Source organism: Mytilus trossulus, chromosome 12, assembly GCF_036588685.1.
Source record: "Mytilus trossulus isolate FHL-02 chromosome 12, PNRI_Mtr1.1.1.hap1, whole genome shotgun sequence".
In the NCBI taxonomy this organism is placed as follows: Eukaryota; Metazoa; Mollusca; class Bivalvia; order Mytilida; family Mytilidae; genus Mytilus; species Mytilus trossulus.
Window position 1 is genome coordinate 958,259 of NC_086384.1, and position 25,112 is coordinate 983,370.

General features: G+C 30.1%; 1 protein-coding gene across 3 annotated transcripts in view; it reads left to right on the forward strand.

The window, feature by feature from the left end:
• LOC134693154 (uncharacterized) overlaps positions 1 to 24,435 on the forward strand; it is a 30,328-nt gene extending 5,893 nt beyond the window's left edge. The window contains exons 2-17 of one of the 3 annotated variants that reach the window (XM_063553861.1): positions 2,992 to 3,117; positions 4,260 to 4,357; positions 4,865 to 5,051; positions 5,744 to 5,826; positions 6,954 to 7,077; positions 9,258 to 9,520; positions 11,092 to 11,239; positions 12,848 to 13,011; positions 13,597 to 13,669; positions 14,466 to 14,612; positions 15,537 to 15,614; positions 16,243 to 16,374; positions 16,871 to 17,067; positions 18,164 to 18,287; positions 19,093 to 19,275; positions 21,193 to 24,435. In XM_063553861.1, coding sequence (XP_063409931.1) covers positions 2,992 to 3,117; positions 4,260 to 4,357; positions 4,865 to 5,051; positions 5,744 to 5,826; positions 6,954 to 7,077; positions 9,258 to 9,520; positions 11,092 to 11,239; positions 12,848 to 13,011; positions 13,597 to 13,669; positions 14,466 to 14,612; positions 15,537 to 15,614; positions 16,243 to 16,374; positions 16,871 to 17,067; positions 18,164 to 18,287; positions 19,093 to 19,275; positions 21,193 to 21,546 — 2,481 coding nt within the window. In that variant the 3' untranslated portion in view covers positions 21,547 to 24,435. Of the gene's footprint in view, positions 1 to 2,991; positions 3,118 to 4,259; positions 4,358 to 4,864; positions 5,052 to 5,743; positions 5,827 to 6,953; positions 7,078 to 9,257; positions 9,521 to 11,091; positions 11,240 to 12,847; positions 13,012 to 13,596; positions 13,670 to 14,465; positions 14,613 to 15,536; positions 15,615 to 16,242; positions 16,375 to 16,870; positions 17,068 to 18,163; positions 18,288 to 19,092; positions 19,276 to 21,192 lie in introns of those variants that run through there. The other 2 variants (XM_063553862.1, XR_010102346.1) reach the window with 2 other exon arrangements.
• Positions 24,436 to 25,112: the final 677 nt, after the last annotated feature.

Below are 25,112 nucleotides of genomic sequence, written 5' to 3' on the forward strand. Positions count from 1 at the left end.
TTAATATTTTAATCAAATAATCATAAAATGATTTTGATTAAATGAATTTAAATGATTTTGGACAAATCGAAATAAAAAAATTAAATTTATAAATTATTTTAACAATCTAGACCTCCTTTCAAGGATTACATTGAAGTTTATATGATAAATTTGTTTCTAAACCTCCTTACCATTTAAATATATGATGGAGAGTTGTCTCATTGGCACTCACACCACATCTTCCTATATCTATTATAAGAATATGAATGTTGTTTAAATTTATATTTTATATCTTTGTAATGATTGTCATGTTTGTCCTGGTAACAATCCAATATTTGGATTTTACACCAATAAAATGATTTGATTTAATTTGATTTGAATTAATGATGAGAAGTTAACATACAATATGTACAACTAGACTAATAAAAGGTCTAGTAGTCAGATTAATAGACTAATTCCTAGTAAAATCTTGAAATTTAAATTTGTAAATGATAGTATATATTAGATTTTATTGTGTAAGCTAAGAAATAGCAAGATACTTTACATTGTTTTTAAGTCTTTTTAAGCTTTCTACAAATATGACTTTCATAATGCTTAAAATCCATGCAGTACTAGTGTTAGTGTGTGTTATTTTTTTAATTAATTTACGATGTTGCAAATATACATGTGGAGCTTATTTCTTTCTTATTTGTCTAAACATTTATAAATGATAAGGAGATGGAGACATGAACAAAAATATATACAGATAAGATATATAAATATAATGATTTATTTGCAAGCAGTGAACAATCATTTGTCAAAAACAAAACAAAACAAGAAACAGATTCTTCTTATTATTTTATTTTATTCAAATAGAGAGTCAATAAGGGAACTATAAACATTACAATTTGATGGAAATTTGAAGAAAAAACACAATTTCTACATCATTTGGTCACATTTACGACAAAATTTATGTCGATAAAAAACATGATGTTTTGACCATTCAGTACTTAATAGATGCATAGTTCTTGGGGAAAAGTTTCATCAAATAATATGAATATAAATGACTTATTTGTGCTCATTTTTTACAGTGGGTTGTGATGATCTTCCAGTTAGGTTACCCTCATTTGGAGTGTTGTTCCCAACCTGTTAAAGGTCCATCTTTGTGCATTATTCAAAATTGGAAATTTCAACAAGCATCTAATATTCTTAATCTGGAAAATAAACCCTGGTCTCATAGCTTCATGTATATTTTTTCTACCGATTTAATATATAAGTAGAATCATGCAAACAGACTTAAGGAAAAGGCATGTAAGTTCATCATACAAATATGACACTTTTTCTAAACAATCCAGATCTTGCAAAATACGTCGCTAAAAATGATAACCTTTAAAAACCCATATGGGAACTTTCAAAAGTTGGCGGGTATGTAACAAGTCTTACTATTTTTAAGCTCCATTTATGGGCAATATGTTTTCTAGTCTGTCCGTCCGTCCTGCTTCTGGTTATAAAGTTTATGGTCGAGGTAGTTTTTGATGAAGTTGAAATCCAATCAACTTGAAACTTATGTGTTCCTCTTGATATGATCTTCTTAATTTTACTGCCAAATTAAAGATTTTACCTAATTTTCATAGTCAACTGAACATAGAAAATGATTGTACGGATGGGAAATCCATGTACTTATGACCTTTTCTTGTTTGAAGAAAAAAATACATTTTAACAATAATGGAACAAAGCAGCCTGGGTAAGTGGGACTGCTTTTATGGTAATTCAAGTTACTTTTTATTCACCTTCTTCCACTTCAGAGCTATCAGCTCTTTGATTCTTTTTGCGATTTATGAATGGAATGTGAATAACTATATCTCGAGTGAACGTGGTTGATAGTTTAGATTATTTTAATTGATAACCGCTACGAATTTCAGCTGACGGCGACTATAGTTGGTGTCTTATATGTTTCTTATATAATGTCCAATCTAATGAACTTGTATTATGATGAAAGCTCTTTATAACCTACATGAATACTATAGCTATTTATATACTTAGTTACATGTAAAATAATTATGAGGTCTGGCTAGGCTATTTTAATTTTCTTTTTCTGTGACAGGTTTAGGAAGGCGTCCCAAAAAAAATAATAAAAAAGCCTTTCCAGACTTCATAATTATTTGGACTAATAGCTGTAGCTAGGGCCTTTCAGTTAGAACTAGAATAATCTTATTCTTTTCATAGTCTGGTCAATGTAATTTTGTAATTGATGATGTCTAGGAACTAAGAAGGCTATATATTTTTGATTTTTGTTTTCTGTAACCCCTTCCAGTTAAATGGGAAGGCATCCAAAAAAATTAATATGGAAAAGTCATACATTAAAACATCATAATTATTTTTCGTGGTCTCCCCAGGGTCTTTAAGACTTATAAGCATCATTCATTTGTATAAAATGTGATATGCTATTTCAATCACTGATTTTTACACATCTTTCTCAAAAATGGAGTACTTTTTGTATTGTCAAGTGAACCCTTTTGATAAATTGACTGCATTATAACCTCAAAATTTACTCAAGAGTACAGATTCAAACAAAATGCAGTCAATTTAGCCTAATGGCCAACAAGAAACTTAAAGCAGTCCATAAAAAATATTTTAATCACAAATAACATGATAATTAAATTTACTTTCAAACAATTGGACTGCAACTGAATTCAAACATTAAGCTCTTGGTCATAAAACTTTATTTAATACTGTACAAGGAGTACAAAATTTGAGCTCCTACACAAAATCCAGTATTTTGATTGGTTGATTCTTGCATCTTAGTAAAAAAATCATGCTCACAAGTTTTATGATCCTAAGGCCAGGCCTTGAAGTCATTAAGCTTTCTAGTCATTTTTTTTGTACCCATACTCCAAAATCACCAAATCAAAATTCTGAATTTTCATTTATACCATATATTTTTTTTTGTCGATGTTGCGGCCATGCAGATATACATGGATATCAATATTTGACAGTCATGTTTCACTTTTCATTTTTTTTATTGTTTTTCAGAGTGATGAGGTAATGACTTTCGTTATGTACATAATGAAGGAGTGTGGGTGTCGTAATGTGCCTCCACTGTCCAAAATAAAAAAGTATCTTCAGACAAAAATGGAAATGGAAGATATGATCCAAAAGGTAATTCATTCATTTTAATTGTTAAAATCTATTTTTTTTAAATAATTATATTAAAAAATTTAGTTAAAAAGCAAGTAATCTGAGTTATTTGTTTTATTATAATGACCTTTTTTGTATAATATTTGTTTTGCCTTTATTTAAAAAAATATTTGTATAAACAAACATGTGAAACTGTGAAACTGTTACAATTTTAAAAGATAAGTAAAAAGTTTGCTATTATACCCCTAAAAGGAAATGGGCACACTCTTTAATGTTTGCTATAATTTTCAATAGTAATTTTCTTTATTAAAAACATGAGAAATAATTTTGTCTTGTATCTAAATTTAAAAAATGTGTCCAATGATCCCCCACTATTAAAGATAAATGACATGGCTTAAAATAGAACATGGAGGTAAAATGCAGTATTTAGCCCCACCTACAATGTACGATACAACTGTTGGGTTGTTGTCCCTGAATTAGTGATTTTAAGGAATTTTGCAGTTTTTAGTATTACTTTATCTTAAATAATAATATCTTATATATTTAATAAATTATAATCTATAGTATCCAATACTATTAATAATGATTTTAACCTTACTTTTTTATGTACAATTAAGGAATAAAAGTACTGTAGTTGAAGACTTGCCACCGTCAATTGTAGATTTGACGGTCGCAAATGCAGTTTTACTGTCGAGGCGTAGCCTAGAATTTTTAATTTACTTTTAGCATGAAGATAAAGATGGAAATATTTCCTGGATGATCAAGCCAACTTCAATGCTAAAGTTGCAATAATACGATAAAACTTGAAATAAGGTCTAAATTTGAAAAATCAAAAAAATCTGTGAAACTTCATGAATGATTTTGGCACAAAGACGTCATGGCTAAACGTGACATCATACAAATGAAAACTTAAAAACTGGAGGTTATGACGTTACTTGTAAACTTCAAATTTGAATAAAATTGCATTAAAACGGACGAATGCGAGGTAGGTGTTGTTTTATTTTTGATTATATAGTAGTAATCGAACATTTATTGATTCATCAATTCAAAATGGCGTGTCCCTATTTAGTTACGCCTGGTCAACTGTGGATTTGACGGATACTTTTAGCCATGAAAAAAATTGTCACATCCAAATTGCATTAGAATTTTTAATCTACTTTTAGCATGAAGATAAAGATGGAAATATTTCCTGGATGATCAAGCCAACTTCAATGCTTAAGTTGCAACTGGCTAATCCAGTGCTTTCAAACCAGATATTCAGGTATTAAAATGTTTCATAAAGAGTGAAATTTCAGTCTTTTGCAAGCTTGCTGTAATTTTGTAATTAAGGATGGTTGATTGATGGTAAATGTTTTTATATATAAGGGTTGTAATGCACTTTACCATTAGGGGTGAAACAACAATTTTAAGCTATAAAGCATCAAATTGATTAAAATTTTATAAGGATTTACCAAAATATTATTATCATGAATTGTCAGAGGTCTGAAATTATTTTTATTACCATCATTTTTTTAACGTTATTTGTCGCAAAGGTACCCAATTACATTAAAACCAACTTATACATTTCTATGTACTCTCAGAGGAAAACCCTTGAAGAAAAAGACACTCCACGTACTTGGAAAATATTCAAAGCACATGTCAATGAAATAAGAGATTTGTTTTTTTCAACTGTATAAGTACCCCCAAACCTTTGTTGCATCTAAAAAATATAACAAAATGTTGAAGAATATATTTTATAATTAAATACTCTCTCTATATATATAAATAGATATCCAACTGTAGAAACTTCTTCTCAGTCAAACTACCAAGTGTCAGGCAGTAAGTGGAAAGAAATGGAATTTCACTGGACTATAAACAGTGAAAAACACCAATTTGTTAAAGGGCAGTTCATATCCTTTGAACTTGATGGTCAAGAAGTCTACGGCAAGATTTTGCAGTTTCTGGAAAGTGTACAGGTATTGTATTACATTTGGCAAACCTGATATACAAGATATAGGGACGTTTAAAATGATTTTTTGTAAAAAAATAATATAGATGATATTAGCAGATTTAGGTTTAAACAGGAAATAAAAGATGAATATTACATCCCTTATAATCTTATGTAAAATTTGAAACAAAAACATTAATTAATCAAAATATGAACTATTTAATTTATTACATTTTTCCAGACTGTAATGAAAGATTTGATTTGCAGTCTCTGACAAAGGGAGATAATTTAACTTAGTTACTCAGTCCTACAACAATGCTAATGTAACATCAAACTTTTTTTTTAAAAGACAGTATAGGTCATGTTCATGCATTTTGTTTTGAATGTTGCATTATAATTATTAAATTTTGTGAATCAGGAATGTTGTGAGTTGTTCTGTGACTTATGCAAAAAATATTGTTGTATAATGGTAAGATGCTGTTGTTTAAATTTGATAGTTGTAACTTTTGTCAGTATTGAGATGCATTTAATATTGATGTTATAAATTTCATGATACTTCGGTTCTAAATCTCATTAATTTAATGTTAAACTATACATAGTTACTAAATAGTGTATTGATATCTTATTTTTTACCTTATAGAACTCAATCTAGAGGTTTCAATATCATTATTATGTGTGAATGCTTTCATAACTGCTGTTATATTTTATTTTATTTTGCAGGAAGACAAATTGATGTATGCCAAAGTAGATGTGTTTATTGGCAAGGAACACAGATACATGTCTGAAATGAATATGGATGATAAGTATGTATAATTTTACATAAGTTATGCCATGGTATTAAGTTCAGTTAATCTAGCATAAATTTGACACTGAACTTAATGAAGTAATTGCATCAGAAGAAGTTTAAAACTTTTCATTATAACCCTAATATACACAGAAAAAATCCAATAAAATCTAACTTGAGGAAAAGTAAAAAATAATGATTTAAAATTCCTATGGACATTTCCATTGATATGGGAGATAACTCTGCAAAAATTAGACAGAATGTCAATAAAAAATTGACACAAAATTATAATTTCACTGCTTCTGTTCAACAGATTGTATTGATTTTTGATATTTTAGCTGTCTTTAGAGCATAAAAAAAATTGTAAAGGTTGAAATATCATTAAAGCCACACCAATTTGATTCCTTGTACGACAGACCCGCCAACACTATTTTTGGAAAACAGATTTTTTTAATTTTTTATATTCCTGCTTCCCGCATCTGGAAATGTCATTCAGCAGTTATTGTTTGTTGATGTTGTTCATCAGCTGTTCATTGGTATTTTCCTGTTTGGATATATAAATTAGATCGTTGGTTCTCCTGTTCGAATTTTGTACGCTTTAAGAAATAATTCATTGGGGCTTGAATATATTGTGATTTTACCACAGGTTGGCCCTTTATTACAAATATTTTACACTGAGCGATAGCGAGGAGTAAAATATCGGCATAAAGGGACAACCCCTGGTAAAATCTAGATATATTCTATTATTTTGATTCTAATAGGACAAAAACGGAACTTCTTTTGAATTGAAGCGCTCTAGGTAGAGGCAAATATTTGTGGTTCCCATAAATAAATGCACTTTTAGATTGGTGTAAAAGAACAGAGCAAACAGAATAAGTGACCTGATCAAACTATTTACAATAAGTTTAAGTGCCTAAATGAGACAATTCTACACAAATATCAAATAATTCACCATAAAACAATGTATGACCTTCAATAATGATACAAAACCACAAAGTCATAATAGATGTCCCTTAAATTCCAAACGGGTAATAAATTGGATTATTTTTTTAGTGCCAAAACTTACCCCTTATGTGCATTTGCTGTAAGTACAATCTAGTGTCAAAATTTTGAACAATGATAAATGCAAGATTAATTGTTTTTTAGATGTTTAGTGAAGTATGGGCAACTGCATATGGTGTCTTTAGAAGAATGCAAGGTGGTTTCAATTCCAAGTGACACATCATTGATGGAGCTCATAAATGGGGAGTTGATAAATATTTCCAGAGAAGTATGTGTTTCATTGTTTAACATTTGTACATTGTTGAAAGACGATTATTTGAACAAGTTAGAAATAAGTTTTATAAAGGACTTATTTCAGAAAAAGGGAGACGGTTTGGATCCATTAAAATGTTTAATCCGGCTGCAGCACCTGTCCTAAGTCAGGAATCTGATGTACAGTAGTTGTTGTTTGTTTATGTTTTATACTAGTAATTTTGGAGCCCATTATGGCTTGCTGTTCGGTGTGAGCCAAGGCTCTGTTTTGAAGGACGTACATTGACCTATAATGGTTTACCTTTTTTTTTAAAATTGTTATTTGAATGAAGAGTTGTCTCATTGGCACTCACATCACATCTTCCTATATCTATTAATTAGCTATTTTCATAGTATTTTTTTTTTGCTTAAGACATGTTATTAAGGAACTACTTATTATATCAATTAGATTTTTAGCTCACCTGACCTGAAAGGTCAAGTGAGCTTTTCTCATCACTTGGCGTCCGTCGTCCGTCGTCCTGCGTCCGTCGTCCGTCGTCCGTCGTCCGTCGTCCGTAAACTTTTACAAAAATCTTCTCCTCTGAAACTACTGGGCCAAATCTAACCAAACTTGGCCACAATCATCCTTGGGGTATCTAGTTTAAAAAATGTGTCCGGTGACCTCGCCATCCAACCAAGATGGCCGCCATGGCTAAAAATAGAACACAGGGGTAAAATGTATATTTTGGCTTATATCTTTGAAACCATAACATTTAGAGCAAATCTGACATGGGGTAAAATTGTTGATCAGGTCAAGATCTATATGCCCTGAAATTTTCAGATGAATCAGACAACCTGTTGTTGGGTTGCTGCCCCTGAATTGGATATTTTAAGGAAATTTTGCAGTTTTTGGTTATTATCTTGAATACTATAATAGATAGATATAAACTGTAAACAGCAATAATGTTCAGCAAAGTAAGACCTACAAATAAGTCAACATGACCAAAATTGTCAGTCAACCCCTTAAGGAGTTATTGCCCTTAATAGTCAATTTTTAACAACTTTTCGTCATGTTTTTGTAACTTGTACAAAAATCTTCTTCTCTGAAACTGCATGGCCAAATATAACCAAACTTGGCCACAATTATCATTGTGGTATATAGTTTAAAAAATGTGTCCGATGACCCCGCCTTCCAAACAAAATGGCCGACATGGCTAAAATTAGAACATAGTGGTAAAATGTAGTTTTTGATTTATATCTTTGAAACCAAGACATTTTAGGGCAAATCTTTAAAGATTTAAATGTCCATTAAAATAAGATCTATTCCCTCACAAATTTTCCGATGAATCCGACAACTTGTTGTTGGGTTGCTGCCCTAAAATTGGTAATTTTAAGGAAATTTTGCAGTTTTTGGTTATTATCTTGAATACTATAATAGATAGAGATAAACTGTAAACAGCAATAATGTTCAGCAAAGTAAGATCTACAAATAAGTCAACATGACCGAAATTGTCAGTCAACACCTTAAGGAGTTATTGCCCTTAATAGTCAATTTCTAACAACTTTTCGTCATTTTTTCTAACTTGTACAAAAATCTTTTTTTCTTAAACTATGGGCCAAATTTAACCAAACTTGGCCACAATCATAACTAGGGTGTCTAATGACCTACCAACCAAGATGACCGACATCAGTAAATACAGTAACAGGTGAGCGACACAGGCTCTTGAGAGCCTCTAGTTATATAGTCTCATTGCTATCCGTCAGGGTTTCTGCTGTTTGAAATAATTTTGTTTCGCCACCTCTTCTGCAAAAACAATATATATTTTTGCCACTTTATAGATTTATTCGCCAGTGATATGCTTCAGTGATTCACTATACAAATCAACAAAAATGTTCCCATGAAAAGGGATGTCCCAACAACACCCCACCCCAGGGCCCCTGGATCCACCTATGATTTGAAGGTTACAAATAAAGTTAACTTACAATACAATATTGTTATCTTAATTCTAAAATCTGTTATATGCTGTCTGCACTTGCATGTATGTTTTCATAGCACCAATTGTCAACTGATGCCATGAAGAGTAGTGACTTAATCCAATCAACATGAACATTTCAAAAAAAATTACTGTAAGGTTCAACTTATTCAAATGCAATTTTAAACAATGATATCATTTAAGTGAGGAATTACTTACAGTACATCTTGTTATTTTTTTTCAGAGAAAAGATGCAATCTTAAAGCAGTCATCTTTATACACTGGTTTACCTGTTATAACAGTACCTTTAAATCTGTTCATGGATGACATGTCAGCCAATCAGTCCAAAAGGTGGTCACCCTTGCATGCCATCCAGGGTCAGCTTTCTGGCTTGAGTGTTGAAGAAAAGAACAGAGGAAAGAATGTGTTTTTGTTAGGTGTGGCTGATAGAATGGATATTCTTGAGCTTGTGTCTCCTATTTGCAAGGACATTGAAAATTGTAAACAGTATGTATGATTGTTTAAAGAAATTGAAATGTTTTGTGAAATAATATATGCATAATGTGTATATAAGACAGGACTTGTTATGGGTAGGGTTATTGAGATGTTCTTAAATCTAAAACTTTCAATTTCAACAAACAGGTACTGTAAATTCAGAAATTATTGCATTTTTTTATTATTGCAAAAAATGTGACAGGATTATAATCTCAATAATTAAAAATCGCAACCTTGAAATTTTTTGATTTCAACAGGATTTTTCTCAATATCGCAAAAATAAAAAAACGCTTTTTAGTCTCAAATGACAAAATCACAATATTAAATGCATGCAATAATTTCTGATTTACAATGTATATGGATTTGTCATAAGCTTAAGGAGGCTCGAGGGTATAAGATTTTCAGAAAAATATCAAACATTTATTTTTCATTACAAATTTCATTAATTGCCTTTAGTAGTTGTTACTTAATCATATGGTTAAAAAATTATTCCAAAAAATCAATTCGTTTTGGCCCCAGGTGACTTTTAAAATGTATATATCATTGAAAAAGCTCCAAATTATCTCCCTTTGGTGCAAAAATGCCATTTTTTTGCTTTAAAATTGAAATATCTTTTTTAACTCATCAGTGACCTATATTTTTTAATATAATTTCCATATAAGCTGTACTTAAACTAAATTATTTTAAAATTTGAGCGATTTCTGTAATAAATTTCATTTTTTATTTCGATATTACCTTTCATTTCTCTTATCACTTCAACAGAAAATCCCCACCTTTTACAAAAATGTATGCTTCTTCCGAAGGCAGATTGTGAGCGCAATCGAACGGTGACCCCACTTTTTTATTTCATTTTTCTATAAACTATAAGATAAAGTTCATTTACAGAAAAATATAGAGAAATCCTATATAAATGATTTAGACCCGCGAACCCCCTTAATTTAACTATTTATTTATTTACAAAAACATATGTGTATAGTAGTAGACAATGAAAGCTTTAAACTGTTATCATTTTATAACAAACAAAATTATAACTTTAATTAGATTTTTTGAAAATAAGACAAGCACAAATATATACACACATAACTTATTTACATCTTCTACATTTTTAAATGTATGCACTAACCACAGTCTAATTCAATATTTCCAACGGCTATTTACAATTTTACCTTCAATACAGTTCAGATTAACATGTGAGGTAATAATCATAACTATAAAACAAATTTTTGTTTACTTATGAGAATAAAATCACAAAATAAATTACCAGTAAGGGAGCTACCATTTGATTTTTATGGGGGGGGGGCTAGGATGAAAAATTGTGTCCTGCTCTTTTTTTAGTTGTAATCTCTGTCCTGCCTTTTTATTTTTCAGTCTATTCGGTCCTGCCTTTTTTTTTTACTCAAAATCCTGTCCTGCCTTTTTTTTTCAAATTTCATCCTAGCCCCCCCCCACCCATAAAAATCAAATGGTAGCTCTCTAAACTTGTTTGAAATACACAATTTGCAAAAATAAGTGCTCATGAAAAAAATACATTTACAGGATATGAAGTGAAATGGAACTTTTATTTTTATTTTTTCATCTTTCAGATCAGGTATAGAAGCATTTGATGCTTCACTTAACCAAAAGGTTATACTGACAACTGACATATCCTTTATTGTTACAGACTACCAAATGATGAGTTTGGCCTGCAACCATTTAGGCCCATCTGCAAATAAATATTGCCCAAAATGTAATGTAAGTATTCACAGTACAGGTAATATTTGTATACGACACCAAAAAAACGTTTGTATCTTATAATGGTATGATCTTATTAGGGCCCCGCCAAAGGCGGGACGCCCTATAGTGATCAGTCTGTCCGTCCGCCCGTCCGTAACACTTTCGTGTCCGCTCCATATCTAGAGAACCATTATGATTTCATACTTAATACTTAACATGATTATTAACCAACACCAGAGGGTGTGTCATGAAGTATGTACAACTTCCTAGGTCAAAGGTCAAGGTCAAAAACTTTGGTTTCAGTTGACAACCATGTGTCCTGTGGTAAAGATCGTGTCCATTCCATATCTAGATAACCATTATGATTTCAAAGTTTATACTTGACATCCATTTTAACAACCACCAGAGGGTGTGTCATGATGTATGTACAACTTCCTAGGTAAAAGGTCAAGGTCAAAAACTTTGACAACCCTGTGTCCTGTGGTGAAGATCGTGTCCGCTCCATATCTTGAGAACCGTTATGATTTCAAATATTATACTTGACATCCATTATAACCACCACCAGAGGGCGTGTCATGATGTATGTACAACTTCGTAGGTCAAAGGTCAACGTCAAAAAAACTTTGGTTTCAGTTGACAACCTTGTGTCCTGTGGTGAAGATTGTGTTCGCTCTATATCTCAAGAACCGTTATGATTTCAAATATTATACTTGACATCCATTTTAACCAACACCAGAGGGTGTGTCATGATGTATGCACCACTTCCTAGGTCAAAGGTCTGTCTGTCTGTTGGTCTGTCCATCGCTAACAAATTTGATCCACACTATAATTTGAGAGTACAGCTGTTATTATTTCATACTTTATACAAATTGTGTCCGCTCTACCTCTCGAGAACCGTTAATATTTCATACTTTATACTTGGTGGGTCATAATATATTGAAGGCATAATTCTAAAAATAAGTGACAAATATCAATTGGGCAGCACCTTTAAACATATTGTTCAAACATCAATCCATATATCCAGAAGTCACCTTAGAGTAGTCAACAATGAGTTCACATCATGCAGTCATATCACTTTTATACTATGAAAGTAAATTGAGAATATTTATCAGTTTTAACTTAAAATCTTAGATCAAAATCACACATGAGACTACATGTATGTAATAACTTCAAATAATGCTTAATATCAGATTATCCATGCAACTTATTTATATACCCCACGTTATTGACAGCGGGGCCCACAGAGATGGCTCCAATCTCAATGATATCTAGTTTGTGATAATTTTCATATCATGCTTCTCGCTTGAGATGGAAAAATTATCGCTAGAAACTAAGGAGGCCATGTGGCTTTGCTAACGAAATTGACATGAAATTGACAACGTCGTCATAGGTAAAATAGCGATAAACAGATTATCATTGGTCATCTCAACTCGATTGCTTTTCTCACTTTCACTGTACCAGCTCAAGCTAGAAAATCAATCTCGTTGAGATGATAAACAATAATCTATAGTTATAGTAACCCCAAAAAACAACACCTAAAAGTTTGATGGTTGTTCATCATATTAAAAATTACTTTTTTATACCAAACTTTACTTTGTTTAGTGAGACTTATTTGTTTAACTGTAGGCAGATGGCACAGATCCTTTTAAGAAATGGGATTTGAGAACTCCAGAAACCACAAAGAGGACACTAGAAAGGCTCAAGTTAGTGCGAGACAAAGTATCATTACAAAGACAGACAGGGGTGAAATTGTATGAAAATTGTTTATGGCAATTTATGGATCCACACAGGTATGCAGCACATGCTTTATAAGCTTAGTATAATTTAAGGGATATCAATATGACATATATTTAATTTGTTGGGATGGATGGTAATTGTCTTATATAAGTAACCTGAATTAGAGTAATTTTTCATAATTTGATTGGCTGATGTTGTCCTAGTTATCAAGTACATGTACCATTTTTTTATTATCTCAGATGGAATTATCTCCCTGAATTATTGATTCTACAATAAAACATTCTTACTGCATGTATATAGTCCTCAGATTTTCCATTTTTTACAGTTTTAGATAAGATATATAAACTTTCTTGCTTGATGTTGTCCTTATTATATATATAAATTTGTAGTTTAAAAAAAGACATACATTAAATCTGATAGGTCTATAAAATTTGTATCAATATTTTCGTATTAAGATAATTGCACACTGTGTAACTAACAATATCACTTATGGTTTAATTTTTCTTTTTTATCATTGGTTTATTTGGTCATGTTTTTTCCATTTCACATTTTGTGTTTTTTCACTGTTTGTCTGCATGTATTGACTTCATGTATTTACTATATTTAGAAATGATATATATATATGTGTTCTTATGTAGTTTTTTTTTCAGAGATACACCAGTGGGAACTTTACATTTCCTGTATTTAGGACTAGCTAAGCATTTGATTAAGGTAAATGTTTTTTTCTATTATGGGTGGTAAAATTGAGGAGGATGATTGTGATCCAAATTCTTAACAGTAGGGGACAGAAAGGATTAATTATTAATTAAAAAAACTATGAGTAGGTGTAGATATAAGAAAGCTTTATCAAATTTTGATGCTTTTATGTGACGATCGAATTTACCATGTTATCAATTTTGTAAATTTGAGATTTTTTTCCTGTGTTAAGTACAAATTGCATATTTTTTTAACTTCTTTGTCATAAATGAGATTAATAAAATACATATCTAAAAAATTTGACTTAAAACACTGACTTGATTGTAATAAAATTTGAATAATTGATTACCGTTACTCAAAAACCACTCATTGGAACTACCTAATTTTTTTTCACATGAGTTAAGTTTGATTATAAACTTTTTTAATTCATTGCTATTTTCCACTTGAATCAAATATTTAGAAATAATTCCAGATTGAGATTTCAGCGATACTAAAACATCAGAACAATTCATTCTTTAATTAGGATAATGGGTTTTAATTGAATTTATAAGGGAATGTATTACATTACTCAGTCTGTTAATTTTGCAATGAAAAAAAAGTGCTCCTTATCATCTAAAATTTAACAAACTTTGCACAGTCTGTGTTCTCTTTGAACTTTTTTATATCTTTCTTATTCAATTTCCAAATTATGATAGCTTACATGTAAATTTGTTAGAAATTGACGACTTAGTAGAGTAACTAAGAACAGCTACTGTCTCAAAAATATGTATACATTAAAAATCAATCTAGTTTTTTTTTATATATTTGACAGTACTGCTTAGATACCTTAAATGAAAACCAAAAAAATTTACTGGAAAAGCATTTAGAAAGTATAGACCAGTCTGACTTCGCCTATCAAATCAATACCAGTTTCTTCAAATACTTTGATAGCAGACAGGGCAAAGATTTCAAACATTATGTGAGTACAGCTTTTCATTACAAATGAAAATAATCAATACAATAAAATTGAGAACGGAAATTGGGAATGGTCAAAGAGACAATAACCTGAACAAGAACATATTAACATTGCTGAAATAATCAGACTTGTCTTATTTTTCCATAAGAACTGAGCTGTCCTTGCTATACCTTTGCTATTTAAGATGCTTCTGTCAGAAAAAAACAATGTAAAACATTTAAACATTATTTCTGGCGTGAAATAAAGGATAGATGATTATGTTTTAGTTTTTATCCTGCAACTAGCCAACTATTGTACAAATAACAGGTATACACTAACTTTTTGCGTTATTAGTACTTGTACAAATAAAGTCTCCTGTTACCCCACTTACAGGTTAAGCTAGTGCTTATATGAATATTTCTGTTTCCAAACCAGTTCTTTTGGGTCCTTTTTGTGGTCCACATTTCAACTACGGTATGTCGATTTCTTTGAGAAATTAGAGACAATAATTTCGATTTCATAACTAAAGTTACAAGTGTTGGGAGCAATTTCAGGATAAAAACAATATATGTACAGAGCGGTGCTTTTCGTCCTGTTTCTAAAGCTCATACATATTTTCCGACCTTGTACATATATTGTATATGTATAACACAGACAAAAAAAAAAGTGCAGTACAACTTGATGTTACAATGCAATGTACAGTGGGATTACCATATAAATGATGACAGGGTGATATATATTTTTATAACGAATTTTTTTGTTGTCAAATAAAAAAGGTGGAAAGTCAATTTTGTAAAATTCAAATTTGATTTCAGCACAACCGCATGATAGTATGGTGACATCACATTGACATGCATAACGTTTCTGTTGATTAAAAACTATTAAATTTTTTATTTTATTTTTACATACATTTTTTTTTAATTTTGGTTTTATTTATTTGTTTTGCAGCTCCAAATTGCTGTTATTAATATGGAATATGCTGGATTGCGTACAAAGTACATATTGGTGTTGGAAAAACTTGCATTGGTAAGAAAGATACATGACAATGTATTTCCAATTAAGTCAATTTCATTATTTATAGACCCCCGCTTTCAAAAAAAGGGGGTATACTGTTTAACCTCTGTCTTTCTATCAGTCTGTCAGTCTGTCCATCCAATGAATATCTTTCGTCTAATTTTTCTCAGGAACTACAATACAAGGATTTCTGAAATTTGCTTTCAAGGTTTATATAAGTTTGCTATACATTGTGATGTGTTTTAGATTCATCACTTGACAATTTCCTGTTTACCGAACACTTGCATATTTTTACACTATTGAAATTATCCACTTACGGCAGGGTACCATCAGTGAGCAGAAGCTCACAGTTTCACTTGTTATTTCTTTTGACTTGATTTACTCATATAAGATTTTGTATTGCACCATTTTATAATTCAACGAAAAGTACATTTGTAACATAATTACCTCAAAAAATATATTACCACAGAGTAACATCTATAATTGGCCATTTACATGAGAAAAAAAATATAATTTTGTTAATGCAACTTTTAATATTATAAGTATAACAAGGATTTTTTTTATCTGTTCTTTTTTTTTGTTTATTTTATTTTGGTAATAATTATGAAAAAAAATAATATACAAACTCTTTCTTTTATAGATTTCAAAGTATATCTTGCAAGGATGTGGTGTGCCAAAAATCAAGTCAGAATTTGATGATTATTTCCTGTTGATACAGGAAAACATACCAGAAATTGGCACAAAAAGAAAGACCCATCTTTGTGTTCATTTGGTAAATAATAATTTTTTTTAGGTATTTGATCCACTTGTTTATGATATTTTTGTTATCTTGTGGTTTTATCCATGTTATACCCTTAGAAAAATATTCCCTTTCCCCAACTTTTTTTTCCATTTGAAATTATTATATTAATCCTTGTTTTTCTTTTGTAATTTTTTAAAGAGAAAGTTGGACAATGTCAAAAGTATAAAAAACAAAGAGAAAATTATTTTCAAACAAATTTTCAATGGATTATTTCTCCAGAATAAGCGCATTTATCGGTGAGACCTTAATTTTATTCTGCGTTTTTAAATCCATTATTTCATTGCGATTAGTTTGAACAATAAATTTCATTGGACATTGACAAATATTTTGAGAGGATAGATTTTAGGTTCTACTAGACTACTAGTCTGTGTCTGTAACTAAGAATGCCACCAATTTCAATTCTGTAATTTCAAGTGTGTATTAAGAAGACTATAACTTTTTCAAAAAAAAAATCTTTCTTTCAAAGGCTGATGACATGGAAAGACATGGCCACTTACTGCATTATACAGAGGACAGTTTCGAAAAAAACCACAAGACGATCAGAAGCAGTATTGCACACCAAAATGGCCATGCTAGGTCAAGGGATACAGCCAGTCAGTTTGCCAACAGTGAGTTGATGTCACATGTGATTGCTGGAGGATTTTTTCTAAATTCTACACAATGGTAATAGGATAATAGATTAAATAATTCCAAACAAAAACTGATCACAAAAATTATAAATAACACTTTTTGATATAATTTGTAGGATGAAATTTTATCGCCAATTAGCACATTTTTCCTTTGGTCTTACTACCTATAATCGTCATTTATTTTTTATTTCTGTCTGTTATGATTTAATAAATATTGCTCATTAAATGCTGTGTTTTGAAGTGGAAGTTTACCAATTGTCACCTTATAGTATACAAATAACAAAAAGCATGGGTATCGAGCAGGGGTTTAACATGTACAATTAGATAATTGTTTATTTTAATGAGAGATCGATGCGTATTGCGATCACTGTTTTTTTTACAGGGAGGGTCATGCTAAGGTAACTATGCATATATGGAAAATATGTTGGGGAATAGCTTCCTGGAATCAAGCAATTAAAAATAAGTAAACCTCTTCTAAATGTGAACAAATTAAATAATTAAAGATTTTTCCTCAGAAAAAAGTATATATGTGCATAAGTTGTTTAATGAAAACTATTCATTTAGCTATAAAGAACATATGCACATTTCATATTTCATTGGTTTCATATGACTTTGAGATCTGACATTGAAATATTGGAGTGTTATACAAATCCAAGACAATGTCAACAGATATACATTGTCATTGATAACTTTTATATCAATCCTGACCTCTGATGAACCCCACAAAGTCACTGTTAATATGGTATAGAAAATTTCAAAAAGCCTCACCAAATACCTTTTTAATAAACTCTTATAACAGTCTCTGATTTCTCAATTTAAAAAAAAAATGGTTGTTACAGAAAATCACTGTTTCAGTTCAAAAAATTTGTCAAAAAGTGTCTCTGGTTTCATCAGTTTAGGAACTTGAAAGTAAAAAAAGTAGCAAATGACATTACTATTTGTTTTGAATACAAAAGGGTTCCAAATGTCTTGGAATCAGCAGTATTAATGTTAAAAAATCTGTTGACACAACCAGGAAAAGTAACTTTATAAGGAGCATAATAATAAAAACTACTATAAAATCTTAGAATAATTATAGATGAATGTATAAACTTAATCTGGAAATCAAACACATTGTAATTTTTTTTAAGGAGTTGTGCTTCTGATTTGGTGATTAGCTGTGGGAAGGACGGCAAATTATTGAAGTTCTTAGGAATGCCGAATAACCATGATAAAGGAGTTGGACTTCTAAAAAACATTGTAAATAAAAAGATGGTGAGTACTTGAATATGCTTCAGTTTTTTAATTTTTCTGTTTAATGTTTTCAGTATAATTTCACAATATCTTGTGAGTTTGACTCTGCGGAAAGTCTTAATTGTTTGAAATCTAGATGATGTATAAATTAAATGTTTAATTTTGATTTTTCACAACAATAGTAGAAAATTTTGTGTTTTATTGGTTTTTATGTTTTGTGTATGGAAATATATGACGATTTGATATTTCCTTAAGTTCAGTAACTTCAGTTACCTGTAATGATAAAATGTCAGAATTTGGCAATGCTGATTAAACTGCCATATATAAAAAGACAATCAGAGCTCATCACAAGATATTTATTGCAGCCGGTACTATACCACCAATAAAAGCAATGAATATATACTTTAAGCATTTAGTAATAATTCTTATATGATTTGCATATCTATAAATACTTGAATTGGATTGGTCAATTAGATTTTTTCTCTTAGTTTACACTTCGATAAACCATGTTTCCGAAACTACCTTTGTAATCTATTCATGCGCGATACACAAACTTGCAGTGAACTCGGGATTTTCAACAAATTGAGATTTAAAAACAATTGCATAACAGTTGTGAGTTTTCTAATGCATATATAACAAAGTTTGTGTATCGCACATGAATATATAGATTACGAAAGTAGTTTCGAAAAATTGGTTTATAGAAGTTTAAACTAAGAGAAAAATTCTAATTCACCAATCCAATTCAAGTATTTATAGATATGCAAATCATATAGGAATTATTTTGAAATAAAATTTAATTTATATTTGCTCATTTTCTATATTGAAGAGTCCTGATGACCTAATGTACATAGAAGTACAAGTCCTACAGGCCATTTTGAATTGTGGAGGAAGTCCAAATATTATAAGCAGCAAAGATCTCACAGTGCAGGAGTTTTCAAAGGGCACAACTAAGCTGGGCGAAAATGCAAGAATTGGAAGTTTTGTTTTATACCTTGATGAAGAAGAAAACGTATGTATAAAACTCTACTTTGTGTGCAACTCTGTTAAACCTTGTAAAATCTTTTAGACTGCTAGCTTCATCAAAATCACTTTAATATTTAGAATAAAAAAAGTTTTAATCGACACAAGCAATTGAAAAAATAGTAATGTTGTACATCTTTATCCATCATTTTGAAATCATGTGCACACCATATCACTACGAGACATAAATACCATAATAGCAATTTACACAAGTATTACTTTATGTATATCATACTTTTATCTAACAATTTTAGTTATAATTTTTATAAATCTTATTAAAAAAAGATGTGGTATGAATGCCAATGCAACAACTCTTTACAAGAGACAAAAAGACACAGAAATTAACAACTATAGCTCCATGTACTGCCCTCAACAATGAGCAAAGCCCATAATCCATACACAGCTACTTTTGCATAGGTACTATTTCTGTACTGAAAATATGTAGTACTTTTAATATTTAGTACTATTTCTTTACTTCAAAATTATTGTCACATTCAGGTACTTGTATTTTATAGTACTTGATTTGTACTTAATATTTTGGTAAAGAAGTAAAGAAATAATACTATATTCCATGTTTGAAAATCATGATTTTAAGAGATTTGAAATAGAAAAAATTTCAAAATGCTGGAAATGTAACGGTAGTAACCAAAAATCTGTTCCTAACTTTCAAGTACAAATTAAGTACTGTAAAATACAGGTACCTAAATATTACAATAATTTTAAAGTAACAAAATAGTACTGAATATTAAAAGTAAATTTCCAGAACTACAGATATTTGGTACAAAAATAGTATATATGCAAAAGTAGCTGTGTAGCTAGTCTGCTATAAAATTGTCAACATTTTATTTTACATACATATTATGCAATGATAAGAATCAAGAATGGAAATGTGGATAATGTCAAAGGGTCATAAACCTGACCACAGAGCAGATAACAGCTAAAAACTACCAATGGGTCTTCAACACTATGAAAAAAAAAGAACCCAAACTTGGGCTTCACCTTTAATTATTATGTTTTATTGTGAAACATTATTCAGTATTTCCCATAATCCATAACTGTTTCTAAAATTCCATTATTTACTGTATTATTTTTTCCAACTGTTACATACTGTACACAAATTTAAAGGTTCAACAAATACAGACTGGGATATTCATTTTTAAGATCCTTTTCACCCAAAATAGGAAAAAGTGATTTTATTAATTATTGTCTGAGCACTTTTAACATTGATTCATTTTTACATGGCAATCAGTAAATTTTTAGAACAACTGCAATTACGTGAACACTTTGTCTGTATATCTGCAATTTATTTGGGCTATAGTGATAAACTATTTTTTCAATCTATTGATATATATAGATTCTTACATTGATACCAGTGGATTATCGGATTTATCCAATCGAGATAGTTAAATTATCAATTTTAAAGTCCGAGCCGCCTCGGCGAGGACTTTAAAATTTATAATTTAACTATCGAGATTGGATAAATCCGATAATCCACGAGTAACTATGTAAGAATCTGTTTCTCTAATGATTAATAAGACATTTTCTTTTTTTGTTAACCAAAAATCCCCTTCGAGTGCCTTTCACATTGCACGAAGTTGTCAATTTCATTAACACATGTATCATATTTTGATTCATTCAGTTAGCTAAAAAGGTCATGACCTTTGAAATCATCCAATGATCTTTTGAGATCACTAGCAACCACACATTGATTAAATTTTTTTATACAATGGGTTCGGAAAGGGATAAATTTCCATAGAGTTAGAGAAATATGTATAATCACATTTGTTAAGAGCAGATTGAAGTCACTTTATCACAGTTGTATATCTGTTTGAAAGCACCAGCCTGTTATCATTCAGACAGATGATATTGATGTTTTTTTATAAGTAATGTTTAATTTATTTCACAGGCTAAAATTGGAAAAGTTACAAAATTTCTTAGGTTGGCGTGGAAAGGAAATTGTCACCAGGTTGTTTTTATCCAGAAGGTTATTCCTGTTAATCATAGAAATGAAAGACTGCAATATATAACTACAACAGAGACAACATTTTGTGTAAAATTAGTTAAATTGCAGTCATTAATTCACACTGTACATGACTGTAGAGGAGGGAATTGCCATCTGAAGGAAGGAACTGTAACCAAAAGAATTGAACAGGAAAACAGAAGTGTCAAAAGAACATACCTTAAACACTCTTCACAGCATAATGTTTATATCATTAACAAATACAGATTAACACATTCTTTGGATAAATTTGTTTTTTAAATTTGGCTATTTAGAACATGATGCAGTACCAAATCAGAATTAATTATAAAAAGAAGATGTGGTATGACTGTCAAAAGGACAACTTTTCACAAGAGAACATGTGAGACTGACATTAACATGTGTAGGTCACTGTACAGCCTTCAACAATGAGCAAAGTAAATACCTTCATGAAGTTCATGTACAGTAATGTATAATGTGAATAGGATATTAAAGAATAATGAATGAAATTAAAAATGTAACACATCAGCAAAAGACAACCACTGAATAACAGCTGTGTTTCAACTCTCCTTCTTAAATCTGACATATATATTTGTAAGCTTTTTTCCACTTTAATCACATAAATTGTTCATCCCATTTTTCAGGTTGGATATTTTAATGATCCTCCTAATCAATCAGTAATATCCCTTTAAAAATGCTGCAGGAAAGTTTTAGATAAAGTCACTGAGAAAAATGTCTTAGAAACAATCACATTAGTCAAACTAGTGGTCATCTTTTAACCCGTAAAACTGTAATTGATAAAGCATTTGAATAAATAACTAAGTAAATAATTAATTTCAAGAAGTCATTTAAAACTGTTAGCAGAGACTGTTGGCCAGATTAGTTTTTTAAGACTTTAACTATACCTCTTGTCAATTTAACAGTATTGGCTGAACTTGGTATGTATCCTGTTTTAATAAAAAGAAGCCCTGAAATTGTCTATAATGTCTTTTGGTTGCATGTAAAAATTGACAATAATTGTTTACTTAGACACATATATAATTAATTTTTGCGCATGTTGTAAGTAGGCAACGGTTTTGCCACAACACGTTGAGAGTCATTAGCTTAATTTTTAACATGTTTTTTGGAAAATCAAAACATTTTGTTATAGACAGCAACTTTTATTGTATGCATGCAGTATATACTATACTTAATGATAGATTATATTGGAAATATTGGAAATAAAATGTTTATTGTTATATTGATTCAATTATCTGTAAAAAGGTAAGAATTCATAGATGACATAAGGTGGCTGTCCTCCAACTTGTATTTTGAAGTAGCAGATAACTATTGATCTAGATTTTTAATGAAATGAGCAAAGTTTTAAAGAAGTATGTAATTCATGTGTAAGACTTTTCAATGTTAATTAAGAAAATTGTGTGTTTTACCATATTTTGGGTGTATTATCTATATATATATAGAAAAAAAAACCATAATTATTTTTATTTGATTCCTACTTTTTCAATATTGTCACACAAGGGGAGATAATTCTGATAAAGTGATTCATTATAAAAAAAAGTGTTGTGCATTTATGAATGTTAATATGAAGCAAGAAAACAAGTCTGGTGACCCAATTTTTTCTTTTTATTATCAGAAAGCAGGTTATTAGACCTATCCTCTCGCACTTAAAGTTAAACTTCTGTAGTGTTGATTTCTTTTCAAAAGCAAATTGATTTTCCATGCATAATCTGTACAAAATCTGACAATTTTTCAAAACTGGTTGTGTGTGTATATAATGGACAAGAACAAATAAACACGATTTATACAAATTGTTAAAAATTCCTATTTTTTTTTATTTAGATCACCCTTTCCAATCCAGCTTTAAAACAAATACAAATAAGAATTTACTACATGTACTGAATTCATTCCAGAAAAATATGCACAAAATGCACAAAATGCATTGAAAATAGTTCTGTATTTTATTAATAAGGCTTAGTCAGATAAAGTTGTATTCAAATTTTTATATTTTTGAACAAGGATAATTTTTGGTTTAATTTGTAGATAGAGATTTTGAAATAATAAAAGTCATTGTTAAATCCATTTGTAATATGTACAATACTAAAAATGCTTTGTTTTCATAATTAATCATTTTGTTGTAAATGTACCTCAGGGTGAAACCACTAAAAAATTTAACAAAATATTAATGTTGAAAGTATCTTTTTTACCATTAGATTTTAAAGGGTATATGTAATCATACATACAAGTGCTAGTAATAATATTATCCTATGAATGTGTTTAAAATATTCATTGTGAAATTTGTTTAACATTTGTGAATTTTTGCATTTCAAACCAGTAAAATATTTATATTCGTATTCTAATTCTTCTTCAATAATTGTTTTACTTTTTGGTTGATTTAATATGTCAAAATAGCAATAACTAGTGCATACACTGTATAATTTTGAACTCTATAAATATAAAAAGAAGATGTGGTATGATTGCCAATGTGAGAAATCTACCAAAGAGACCAAAATAACAAAGACAGTACCAACTATAGGCCATCTTAAGGCCTTCAACAATGAGCAAAACCCATACTTCTTAGTCAGCTATAAAAGGCCCCAAAATGACAATGTAAAACAATTCAAACAAGACAACTAACGGCCTTATTTATATTAAAAAATGAACAAAACACAAATATGTAACACATAAACAAACAAAAACCACTGAATTACAGGCTCCTGACTGGGGACAGGCACAAACATTATATCTGTAAGCACATTTTAGCATCAGTCAGATCATTGGAATCTCATGTGAATTGCATGCTAGTAAGATCATGTGAAATTCACGTGAGTCAGATCACGTGAACTTTACGTGAGTGAAATCATGTGAATTTCACGTGAGTTAAATCACGTGAATTTCACGTGAAAACAAATTAATGTGAAATTCACATGAAATTCACGTGAGTTTCACGTTAGCACGTTCACGTTAATTTCACGTAAGTCAGATCATGTGAGTTTCACATGAATTTCACGTGAATTTCACGTGAACAGTTTTCATGTGAATTTCACGTGAATTTTTCACGTGAAATTCACATCAACAAAACTTCACGTGAAATTCATGTTAAACTCACGTGAATTTCACGTGACTTTCACGTGAAATGAGATTCACGTGAAATTAACGTGAGCAAAATTTGCCTGTGTAATGGACGTCATGCTAAACTCCGAATTATACACTAGTTACAAAATAAAAATTAAATCAGACTAACAAAGGCCAGACGCTCCTGACTTAGAACAGGCTCAAAATTGCGGCGTAGTAAAACATGTTTTTTGAGATCTCAACCTTCCACCTATACCAATGTATAAAAAAAAACCGCACAACAATACGCACAGTAAAATTCAGTTTAAGAGTAGTCCGAGTCCGATGTCAGAATATGAAACAAAAGAAAATAAACAAAATAACAATAATACATAAATAACAGCAGACCTTAATTAAACTGATTGAAAGATTATGTCTTCATCATATCAGTTTTAGCTATAACCTGGAATTTTTTCTATCAAATAATGAGTTTCGAAAAGCGGTATACTACTGTTGCCTTTATTTCAAATAATTGTGTTTAATTCAGATGTAAAGACCCCATAAGTGAATCAATAGTAAAGCCAAAATATGCAATAATTAATTACCTGACAAATCAGTACATATCTAAAAGTATTCGCAGCTTCTAAAAACTAGTTTTAAGCCAAAAACATCTAAATTCAAAATTATGCATCAATGACTATATTATCAATCAGTACACATCCAACATAAAATGGATTTAGTTTAAATACGTCATCAACAGTGCAATGCAAGATGCAGGAATTGACAGATTGTAGATT